The following is a 12668-nucleotide window of genomic DNA, read 5'->3' as shown; positions in this document are numbered from 1 at the left end:
CTGAAGTCGGTTGCATTTCCTCCTCCAGAGGATCTTCCCAATGAAATCCTAGTCTCCCGCATCTCCTGCATTGGCTGGCAGATTCTTTACCACTGTGCCACATGGAAAGCCCACCCTATATCATACCTTCTCCATTTATTCTGGAACACTAAGTATTTCTCCTACCACTAGAAGGAGCAACATTAGTCCAGTTCAGTCCCTCAGGCGTGTCCAGCTCTTTGTGACCCCATGGACTCCAGCACGCCAGGCCTCCCTGTCTATCACCAACTTCCAGAGCTTACTCAACTCATGTCCATAGAGTCCGTGATGCCATCCAGACATTTCATCCTCTGTCGTCCCCTTCTCCTCCTGCCCTCAATCGTTCCCAGCATCAGGGTCTTTTCAAATGAGTCAGTTCTTCACATCAGGTGGCCAAAGTACTGGAGTTTTCAGCTCCACCATCAGTCCTTCCACTGAATATTCAGGACTGATCTCCTTTAGGATGGACTGGTTGGATCTCCTTGCAGTCTAAGGGACTCTCAAGAGTCTTCTCCAACACCACAGCTCAAAAGCATCAATTCTTCAGCACTCAGCTTTCTTTATAGTCCAACTCTCACATCCATACATGACCACTGGAAAAACCACAGCCTTGACTAGACAGACCTTTGTGGGCAAAGTAACGTGTCTGCTTTCTAATATGCTGTCTAGGGTGCTCACAGTTTTTCTTCCAAGGAGCAAGCGTCTTTTAATTTCATGGCTGAAGTTACCATCTGCAGTGATTTTCGAGCCCCCAAAAATAAAGTCTCTCACTGTTTCTACTGCTTCCCCATCTATTTGCCATGGAGTGATGGGACCAGATGCCATGATCTTAGTTTTTTGAATGTTGAGTTTTAAGCCAGTTTTTTCACTCTCCTCTTTCACTTTCATCAAGAGGCTCTTTAGTTCTTCTTTGCTTTCTGCCATAAGGGTGGTGTCATCTATATATCTGAGGTTATAGATATTTCTCCCAGCAATCTTGATTCCAGCTTGTGCTTCACCCAGCCCAGCATTTCTCATGATGTACTCTGCATATGAGTTAAATAAGGGTGACAATATACAGCCTTGATGTATTCCTTTCCCAATTTAGAACCAGTCTGTCGTTCCATGTCCATTTCTAATTGTTGCTTCTTGACCTGCATACAGATTTCTCAGGAGGCAGGTCAGGTGGTCTGGTATTCCCATCTCTCTAAGAATTTTCCACAGTTTGTTGTGATCCACACAGTCAAAGGCTTTGGCATAGTCAATAAAGGAGAAGTAGATGTTTTTCTGGAACTCTTGCTTTTTCCATGATCCAACAGATGTTGGCAATTTGATCTCTGGTTCCTCTGCCTTTTCTAAAACCAGCTTGAACATCTGGAATTTCATGGTTCATGTACTGTTAAAGCCTGGCTTGGAGAATGTTCAGCATTACTTTGCTAGCATGTGAGATGAGTGCAATTGTGCAGCAGTTTGAGCATTCCTTGGCATTACCTTTCTTTGGGATTGGAATGAAAACAGACCTTTTCCAGTCCTGTGGCCACTGCCGAGTTTTACAAATTTGCTGGTATATTGAGTGCAGCACTTTCACAGCATAAGAGGAGCAGCATATTTTACCACCAAACAATGAGAGTGTTTAACAATGACAGTAAGATTACTTTACTGGGTTTCTGATGCAAAAAAGAATGGAAAAGAAAATGATAGTGGTAACAGGGAAGGAAAGTAAGAAGAAAGTAACACACAGAGAGTAATAAATAGCTACTACCAATTGCCTCAGCACTATCTAGAAATATAAGTTCATTCATTCATTCAACAAGTACACCTACCACACAACACACACCAAGCCTGCCTTCAAAATCTAACAGATCTTCAAACCAAAAAAGAATATCCAGCTTGGTGATAGTAAATGAGAATCATTACTCCAATTAAAAGCAAAATACAAAGAAAGCCTAAATCAAGAGACTGAGTGTGAGACCTAGAAGCTAATATTTATAGCAAATTCCAAAGGAGTGTATCTTTTGAATAAGCAATAGGTCCACAGATAGTTAGCTTTACTATATCCATTGAAAAAATCCTCTGATGTTGACATCATAAAAATAACTCTCTCAACTTGAACTAAAACTTATCAAATAACTGAAACAAAATTCCTAAGTTACATTTTTAATAAGGCCAAAATGCTGAAACCAGACTACAATTAACCTTCATACTTGTACCCACAGGACCACGTCAGGGAATGAAACCTGAGTAAGCCTCAAATACATGCCTTGAGGTCTGGTTAAATGAAGATAAACAAAAACCAAGAAATTGGAACTATAAAGAAAAAATACTTGAGGTTCACCAAAGAAACGTACTTTAAGCCACCATGACTCAGCATTTAATGAATTCTGTTGTTGCTATTGAACATTTCTTAAGACTCAAGTGTCCTAAGTACCCAGAATTGGCCTCTCTTAATCATAGGCAATCCTGGACACAATTCCTCAGATAAAGGAGATTTCAAGGAACCCTCTACAGTGATAGAAATTGAAGTATGCATGGAAATAGCAGACCAAGAAAACGTAATAGTCTTTGCAACTGAAAGAATAAGAGAACAATGGGAAAACGCTAACCAAGATAAGAAAACTTTTAACCAAGTCGATATAACTATTCTTACATAATATTAAGAAGTCCATATTTTAGTAAAAAGTCTACATTAAAAAAAGAAAATGTTTCTTACCTGAGACAGAGTAGACACACAGTCTTCTTGAATGCAACACCGCCAAATGAAGCATCTCAGTACCTCTGAAAAATGGTAAAAGTTTTAAAAGTTTAAATACTAGCTTCAGATGTAACCCAAAAAAATGACAAAATGACTTTAAAAAGAGATTATAATCATAACCTATCATGAGTGAACTAAATAATTCCCTGGATAACACTCAAAACCAAAAAATAAATTTAACAACTGAACAGCCAGTTTGACAATCCCAGACATCCGAGAACTCTGCCTCAAGGAGTTGCCTTCAGATTGAAGCCAAAGGAGTCTTCCAGAAGGAGCCATATCAGAGGCCCCTTAATGAGTGCTCTCCCACAATAAAGCCACATGGGACTTCCCTGGCAGTCCAGTGGTGAAGACACCACACTTGCACTGTGGACGGCCCAGGTTGGATCCCTGGCTGCAAAAAAGAGAGAGAGTGAGTGACCCAAGCTTTGGTCCTGGCTTGCAGGCTAATTAACCTATGACCTTTGGCAAGAAACTTACACTCTCTAAGCCTTTTTCCCCTTTTCGAAAATAAGAGCTTTCAATTAAATGAAATAAAAATCATGTGAAAGTAAAGTATAAAGCACCAGAGAAAGCTAATCATCACTGGGAAATGGCACATATCACATCCACGTCTGAAATTTTACTAAAAGTATTGAAAATATTTTGGTCTGGTCTTGTCTTGCTGTTATCTCATTGTTCACTGAACTCAGGGTAGGCAAGATGCCAGCAGGGAAGCTGGAAGAAGATGCACGGAGCTGTAGAAACTACAGATATTCTTTATTTACTGGGGCAAGGCAGACATGCTTTAATCTCTGACACAGCAGTAATGATAACTACAAAACTCAATTCCACGGGACTAGACTCAGCTTGACAGTTCTAAGAGCGTTTCAGGTGGTGCTTATATAGACCACACCATGATGCGCATGCTTAGCACCACAAATGATCTCAGCTGTCCTGAGTGAGAAGGAGTGGGGCGAGAGAGCCTGACCATCGTCACCTGGCCAGTTCCTCTCCCCCTACAGGTCTCAAGTGTCACCACTACACTTCCCAGCCCCTATCAAGTGGTTTCCAGAGACATGGCACAGTCAGTATAGAAATCCTAAATTCAAAGTCTTCAAGAGTCAAGTCAGAGGATGTAAGTGAGTAAAGGGAGTAAATGGCTGTGATCAACTGGAGAATAGGGCCAGTCTAAAGGAGACAGCAAGCAACTGCTCAGTTCTGGGCTTGGGGCCAGATCTCCACATTTTTTTCAGGAAAAGCCAAAGGCAGGGATTTTATGTGAAAATTCCTCATTCTTAAACATTGGCAATTCTTTTAAATTTAAAACTAATCTGCAAGCAGGCCTCCGATGTCTGACCTCTGAAACAGACTCTGTTCTAAACTAAAAGGACTATAACTGAAGTCTGAAGACTTGGAATGGGGTCTTGACTCTGCACTTCGGTATTTCCGTGATCATTTAATCTTTTAGAGTGTGAGTTTCTCATTCATAAAATAAGAATTATATTAGATAATACCTGTAAATATACACAACTATCACATAATCAAGATTGTCTTCAAAAACCTTTATATGTACCCTGAACACTCAACTTTTCCATCATGCATAGGAAAAGAACATGATGTCATGGAAAGAACAGAGTCAGACAGACCTGGGTCGGAATCCTGGCTATATGACCGAAAGCTCTGAGCTCTAACTAGCTACCTTATCTCTAAATGCAGATCACATCTTATAGATCAGATTAATGAGACAGTACTAGTCAGTTAATAGTAGGACTGTATCCACTCATCAACGTTAATCTCCTCCCTTCTAAAAAATGATAACATAGATGAAAACCATATTACTATATAGAATGATTCTGACAGCATCCCACTTTTTAAAAACATGAAAAGGTAAAAATGTCTTTAAGAGACAAGAATTTCTTTTGTCTCCTTCTTTTATAAATTTATCATGTTTATATGTGCTAGGTTCACAATGGGCACCTAATCATTATCTGCTTTTAGATGGAGTACATATTTACCAGCCATGTCAGTAATAAACTCCTGATCCAGTCTGTCACAGTGCATAAAGGTCCCATCTCATGTCCCGGCCTAGAGCATCCATGAAGCAGCTTCCCATTAGAATGAAACATATTACTAGGAAACTTAATAATGCTCAGAAGCAGTCGCTCAGGTTTTTCTAGTAGGAGTCAGGACCCTGAATAAGTACAACCTGGGGCCAATAAATTATGATGAGCAATTGGGAGTGAGCCAAAGTCCAGAGCTCAGGGCACTCCCCAACTTAAGAAGGCAAAGGGAGCTCAAAAAGAAAAGGGAAAACAAGACCACCTCTGGCCACATAAAATTTCATAGTAGATACTTTTATAAATGATTAAGAAATACAGGTTTTTAAGAAAATTCATGTATGAAAATAAGATAAAATCAGCAATATCATCAGTAAATAAAGAACAGACATATTATGCAAAATGCAAAATAATAAATGGTCTTCTAAAATACGTTTAAAAATAAAGTACTTTGAATCAAAGACTTCCTTTGTGGGTTGAGCTGACTTCTTTTAAAAAACTAAGGCTCTCTACCCCAAATAAGTAATACATTTTAAAGACTCAAAGTTATGCACCAAATCACATAGCTACTATGATGTCAAATTTTTTTAAACAAATTTATATAACCTAGAAAATTGGTGCTTTAAGTAAGTGAATACTTTCTGTTTCTTTATTTGATTATTTTCCAAAAGCTTATCTCCTTTCCTTTAGCTTCTGACACATCAGGCATCTTAGGTCTGTTACACTTAAGAAAAAAGAAAAAAAAAAAACTCCTAAATTTTTCTGTCTTAAATATACAGGTTTCCATATTAAACAATGTTCAGTACATGACAATATACAGGAAATATATTTAATTCATAGTCATTTTTGACACATAAGGGACTGACATACTCCAAGTAGTAAGACGAAACACTCGAATTAGTGGACTGTACTTACGAAACAAACTTTCCTACTTCCACTTGCAATATTGGATCTCGTAGATGCACTTCCAGAAGCAAATCCTCAGCTTGAGCTCCATCTCCTGTTTTTACAGGATGTGGATTAAAGATTCTTAGGTATCCCATAAAGCTGCCCACAATTATTTTATCTGTAAAAAGGTGTTTTTAAAGATATAGGAAAAAACATTAGTCACAAAAATTTGGGGAAATAGAATTTCTAATGTCTAAAAGAAGAATCTAAAAATTATGCTCAACATCACTCATTATCAGAGAAATGCAAATCAAAATCATAATGAGGTACCATCTCACACCAGTCAGAATGGCTGCTATCCAAAAATCTACAAGCAATAAATGCTGGAGAGGGTGTGGAGAAAAGGGAACCCTCCTACACTGTTGGTGGGAATGCAAACTAGTACAGCCACTATGGAGAACAGTGTGGAGATTCCTTAAAAAACTGGAAATAGAACTGCCATATGACCCAGCAATCCCACTGTTGAGCATACACACCAAGAAAACCATGAGACACGTGTACCCCAATGTTCATTGCAGCACTGTTTATAATAGCCAGGACATGGAAGCAACCTAGATGTCCATCAGCAGATGAATGGATAAGAAAGCTGTGGTACATATACACATGGAGTATTACTCAGCCGTTAAAAAGAATACATTTGAATCAGTTCTAATGAGGTGGATGAAACTAGAGTCTATTATACAGAGTGAAGTAAGTCAGAAAAACACCAATATGGTATACTAACGCATATATATATATATATATATATATATATGGAATTTAGAAAGATGGTAACGATAACCCTATATATGAGACAGCAAGAGAGACACAGATGTATAGAACAGTCTATTGGACTCTGTGGGAGAAGGCGAGGGTGGGATGATCTGAGAGAATAGCATTGAAATATGTATATTATCATATGTGAAACAGATCACCAGTCCAGGTTCAATGCACAAGACAGGGTGCTCAAGGCTGGTGCACTGGGATGACCCAGAGGGATGGGATGGGCAGGGAGGTGGCAGGGGGGGTTCAGGATGGGGGACACATGTACACCCATGGCTGATTCATGTCAATGTATGGCAAAAACCACTACAATATTATAAAGTAATTAACCTCCAATTAAACAAAATAAATTTTTTTAAAAAGAAATGACAATAAAAAAAGAATCTAAAAATTAAAAGAACCCAGTTTTGTTTCATATACAAAGACCAATCTGCCAACAGAATATATAATTAAAGTGAACTAAATAGCTTTACATCACCAATATTCAAATATATTACCATACTACACTTTTCTTAAGCCTTGATTTGTTATCAGTAGCCATAATTCAGCACAAAGTAAGCCCTTTTAACAAAGGACTAGTATCAGGTTGTAAACTGATTTCATCATAGAGTGTCAACTCTACACCTGATTTTGGCTGTCAAAACACTGCATTAAAAATTATTCCAAGGCCTCACTAAGACAGAGTACTCTGATTTATAATATCTAGTCTCGGGTACAAAAAGGGGAAATGATAAGATAGATATTATGGGTTGAACTGTGTCCCTCAAAAAGATATGTTTAAGTACTGGCCCCCAGTAACTGATTTTATTTGGAAATAAGATCTTTACAGACGAACCCAAGTTACAATGAGGTCACACTTGATTAGGTATGTGGTAGGACTCAATTCGGAGAAGGCAATGGCAACCCACTCCAGTGTTCTTGCCTGGAGAATCCCAGGGACGGCAGAGCCTGGTGGGCTGCCGTCTATGGGGTCGCACAGAGTTGGACACAACTGAAGCGACTTAGCAGCAGCAGCAGTAGGACTCAGTTAGTATCCTTATAAGAAGAGAAAGCAAGGACAGGGTGGGGAGGAGACTGTCACATGAAGATACAAAGACAAGCAAGAAGATGATCATGTGATCACAGAGGCACTGATTGGAGTGATAATCCACAAGGCAAAGAATTACCGGGAACTGAAAGAGGCAAAGAAGGGTCCTAGAGGCTTCAGAGATAGTGCGGCCCTGCAGACACCTTGATTTTGGACTTCTAGACTCCAGACTGTGACAGAATAAATTTCTGCTATTTTATGCCAGTCAGTTTGTGGTACTTTGTTATGGCAATCCTAGGAAACTAATACTTTGGGTTGTTGTAAATCCCCGGATCAGTAGAGTACACTGACTTTTTTTCTATATACTGAAAAGAAGGAGTTCTACACACTTTATTATTGAGAGCTTATTATGTGCCAGGCAATGGTCTAAGTAGCTTACGTATATTAACACTAACTCATTATTCTCATAATAATCCTCTGAGAGAGGTACTATCCTAGGAATTTCAATCGTGAATAGAGATAACACATGTCATTAAGAATCTGGTGCTACTATTCACAATAGCCAAGATATGGAAGCAACCTATATATCCATCGACAGATGAATGGATAAAGAAGATGGGGTAAATATACATAGTGGAATACTGTGCTGTGCTGTGCCAAGTCGCTTCAGTCATGTCTGACTCTTTGCGACCCTATGGACTGTAGCCCACCAGGCTCTTCCGCCCATGTGATTCTCCAGGCAAGAATACTGGAGTGGGTTGTCATGCCCTTCTCCAGGGGATCTTCCCGACCCAGGCATCGAATCCATGTCTCTTATGTCTCCTGCACTGGCAGGGGACATTGGCAGGTTCTTTACCACTAGCGCCACCCAGGAAGCCCAGTGGAATACTGCTGCTGCTGCTGCTGCTGCTGCTGCTAACTCGCTTCAGTCGTTTCCGACTCTGTGCGACCCCATAGATGGCAGCCTACCAGGCTCCGCCATCCCTGGGATTCTCCAGGCAAGAACACTGGAGTGGGTTGCCATTTCCTTCTCCAATGCATGAAAGTGAAAAGTGAAAGTGAAGTCACTGGGTCGTGTCCAACTCTCAGCGACCCCATGGACTGCAGCCTACGAGGCTCCTCCGTCCATGGGATTTTTCAGGCAAGAGAACTGGAGTGGGGTGCCATTGCCTTCTCCTCTCAGCCATAAAAAAGAATGAAATAATGCCATTTGCAGCAATATGAATGGACCTAGAGATTACTATCCTAAGTGAAGTAAGTCAAACGGAGGAAGACAAATACCGTATGATATCATTTATATGGAATCTAAAATACAACAGAAATGAACCTATTTATAAAACAGACTCATACACATAGAGAACAGATTTGTTGTTGCCAAGGGGGAGGAGGATGGGGAAGGGATGAACTGGGAGTTTAGGACTAGCAGATGCAAATGATTATATACAAAATGGATAAACAACAAGGTCCTACTCTACAGCATAGAGAACTATATTCAATATCCTGTGATAACCATACTGGAAAAAAATATGAAGAAATATATATATATATACACACACACACACAGTGTCATACAGCAGAAATTAACACAACATTGTAAATCAACTATACTTCAATTAAAAAAAAAAAAAAAGAATCTGGTTCTAGGTGATCTGATGGCAGCGTCAGAGGTCTACAAACTCTCTCGAGACATACTGGTTCCTGACTCTGACTAAGGCTTGGCCAACTGAACTCTCTACATTCAAGAGAGCTATGTCACTCTCCTTCCAATCTCTCTTTTGTTTGCATTTATCATAATTGTTTCCTGTCACTTGTAGCAAAAAAAAAAAAAAAATGTTAACTGATATACAAAATTAGCACCAAGGAATAAACTACAGACACCAATTCCTTCAGGGATATTTAGAAATTCGTTCTTGAGGTGAGTTGGGGCACAAAGCATTAGAACTCCTGTTCATAATTTATATGGAGTTAAACAGCATCGTACTCAGTGACAGAGCAGCTGTTAACACCTCCAAGCATCTGGAACACTGTGCCCACTGCAGGTAACACTCTAGTGAACTGAACAGCGCTGCCAAATGAACAGGAAGGAGCAATGCCAAACCATATGTAAGACGACGTTTTCTAAGGGCACTGGTTAATTTAAAGTAAGAGAATGATAGGTTTTGACCAAAATTCTCATCTCAGGGTAAAACTAAGGGTCTTTGGGAGTCTGAGGAAACAATTCCTTACCTCATTTCACAGGGAGCTTAACCCCTAAGAATCTAGTTCAGGGATTAACACTAGAGGTTTTAAATTACAGTAACAAATAAGTTCACAGTCTCTCCAGGTTTCTTACATAAAAGTAAAGACAGTGATCAGAAAGAGTGGGGTTCACCTTCAACATGCCCCACCCTCAGGGGCAAGAGGAAGTCAGGATGGCCAAGCCCAGATGGTGACAATTTAACCCCTAGAATTACAACATGTATGTATAATTATTAAAATAGTGGGATTATTATAGTAACCAGATCTCAGGTAGCAGTCTAACTATCACAGATTTCAAGCTATAATTAACACAGGATCCCCAGGAATGGAACAAACAGGCAACTCACTAAGGCCTTTATTTCCCCAATGATTCATTTCTTTTTATTACCGAGTAGTATTTAATTGTAACAATGTACTATAGTGTGCTTATCAAATTAAGGGCTTTTTTGAAGTCTATAACCAAAAATATTCCAGGTCTATGAAAAAAAGGACTAATTCAAGCCACCATATCAGACAGTCATGGCATTGCACCAAACCCCATTGCTGCTGTTCATTCGCTCAGTCGGTCTGACTCTTTTCAACCCCATGGACTACAATATGCCAGGCTTCCCTGTCCTTCACTATCTCCCGGAGTTCACTCACACTCTTGTCCATTGAGTTGATAATGCCATACTTAAGTCAATTTACAGACCTGGAGTCACCTGAACCCCATACTTAATTTATAGACCTGGAGCCACCTGAACAAAGACAGGGCTGTGTATTGACTGCCGTGGCAGAGTCTGTCTGCAATGCAGGAGATCCAGGTTCGATCCCTGAGTCAGGAATATCCCCTGGAGAAGGGAATGGCAACCCACTCCAGTATTCTTGCCTGGATTCTCCATGGACAGAGGAGCCTGGCAGGCTACAGTCCAGGAGGTCGCAAACAGTCAGATACAACCGCGTGACTAACACAACAATTACACCACCACACATGCCTAATGTAAAGTTTCCTCAGATCCTTCCCTGTCAAACCAGGGGACTGAACAAATGTACTGAACAAAGGCAAATACCCAACCTTTATGAGAACACTGAATATTGGCTCTAAATTACTACTAATTCTGGAAGCCCAGGAATCTACTGTTATTGCCAATTATGGAGATTCAGTGATAAATTAACTTTCTAACTTATTTTACCCCAGTGGGGAAGCAGAGCCCATCTATGATTTCTCACCCAGTAACTGAGAGCTTAAAGGAAATATATTTCTGTAGAAAACTGTGGAATAACCACTTGGCTCCCTAAGGTGTACAGTAAGGGATATTATATTAAAAGGGCTATATAGAAGCCAGTGGAACTCCATCTCTTCAATAGGGAGAAAATCAAAATCAATACCATTTCTAAGCCTGATTTGAGATGGTCTCCTAAAATTTGATTCCAAAAAACTTAACTGTAAAAAAAATAAAATAAAATAAAAATAAAAAAACTTAACTGTATATATGTGATAATTCCTATCAAATAATTTTGGTTTAATAACCAAATTTGATGATAAAAAATCTAGTTAATGGATTTGAAAGAGTTAAGGGACTTCCCAGATGGCACTAGTGGTAAAGAACCCACAAGACAGTGCAGGAGACATAAAAGATGCAGGTTCGATCCCTGGGTTGGGAAGATCCCCTGGAGGAGGGCAGGGCAACGCACTCCATTCTTGCCTGGAGAATCCCACAGGGGAGCTGGCAGGCTACAGTCCATAGGGTCTCAAAGAGTCAGATACAACTGAAGTGACTTAGCACTGAAGCATAGAGTTAAGGTTCAGTACAACTTAAAGCGCAACTCTAAATTCTTCTGTTATTCACAAACTGTTTTTTCTTGGCGCCAACTAACACATCCCAATCTTAGTAATGCCTTTTCTCCTTTACAACACACGGAGACCAACAGAACAGTTGGCTTTCACTTAATAGGAGCAAGAGAATACATTTACAAGTATGACCACAATCCAGTCCACAGGACCCAGGACTGCCACATCCTCTCATAAGGGCTGCTGCTGCTAAGTCGCTTCGGTCGTGTCCAACTCTGTGCAACCCCATAGACAGCAGGCCACCAGGCTCCCCTGTCCCTGGGATTCTCCAGGCAAGAACACTGGAGTGGGTTGCCATTTCCTTCTCCAATGCATGAAAGGGAAAAGTGAAAACGAAGCCGCTCAGTCGTGTCTGACTCGAGGCAACCCCAGGAACTGCAGCCTACCAGGCTCCTCCGTCCATGGGCTTTTCCAGGCAAGAGTACTGGAGTGGGTTGCCACTGCCTTCTACTCAAAAGGGCTGAATGGGGCTGAAAGAAATATGAGTGAAAGCCAGGGACCCCATGGGCCCTTCCCTGTACTGTCTGGATCAGTCATAAATGAAACTACTATAATCCTCTTCAGGCAAGCACCAATGTTCTAGATCCCTCAAGAATGAAGACCTAGGCCACAAAACAATTTCAAGGCGCTAATACTATTCTTTCACTCTCTCATCACCTCCAAGAAAGTAAGGATCAACTGGCACTACTGTCTCAATTCCCAACCTAACCTGCAACAGGTGACCAGTTGCAAAACAGGATGTAGCTCCCAACATGACTTCTCCAAGTTGCCATACAATCTTTCCTGCTCCTTCATCTTAATTTTTAAGTTTTTCTTTCTCTTCTTTTCCTCGACTATTAATATTATGTATATAGTAAACTGTGAACACAAATTGTATGTACCAGTCACTCTAGAGGCAGCAGAATATTAGAACATGAATACTGGAATGACAAATGAAAGGGATAACACCCAGAGAGCCTAGTCCTGAAGAGCCAGGGCTCTCTGAAAGTGCCTCTGAAGCAGTAGGTGCACAGTTATCTTTCATTGCAGATGGGTAAGAATATGTGTGCGTGCAGCTGTACAAGGGACCGTTGC

At 40.3% G+C, this 12668-nt stretch overlaps 1 protein-coding gene across 2 annotated transcripts in view; it reads right to left on the bottom strand.

Annotated features, from left to right (window-relative positions):
* BBS9 (Bardet-Biedl syndrome 9) overlaps positions 1-12668 on the bottom strand; it is a 473303-nt gene that overhangs the window by 442414 nt on the left and 18221 nt on the right. For both annotated transcript variants that reach the window (XM_018047135.1, XM_018047136.1), the window contains exons 3-4: positions 5704-5854; positions 2708-2772 (exon numbers count right to left, since the gene is read on the bottom strand). In XM_018047135.1, the coding sequence (XP_017902624.1) occupies positions 2708-2772; positions 5704-5854 (216 nt within the window). The remainder of the gene's footprint in view (positions 1-2707; positions 2773-5703; positions 5855-12668) is intronic.

The sequence above is a fragment of the Capra hircus genome, chromosome 4 (assembly GCF_001704415.2).
Source record: "Capra hircus breed San Clemente chromosome 4, ASM170441v1, whole genome shotgun sequence".
Classification (NCBI taxonomy): Eukaryota; Metazoa; Chordata; class Mammalia; order Artiodactyla; family Bovidae; genus Capra; species Capra hircus.
This window is presented reverse-complemented; position numbering and strand designations above follow the sequence as displayed.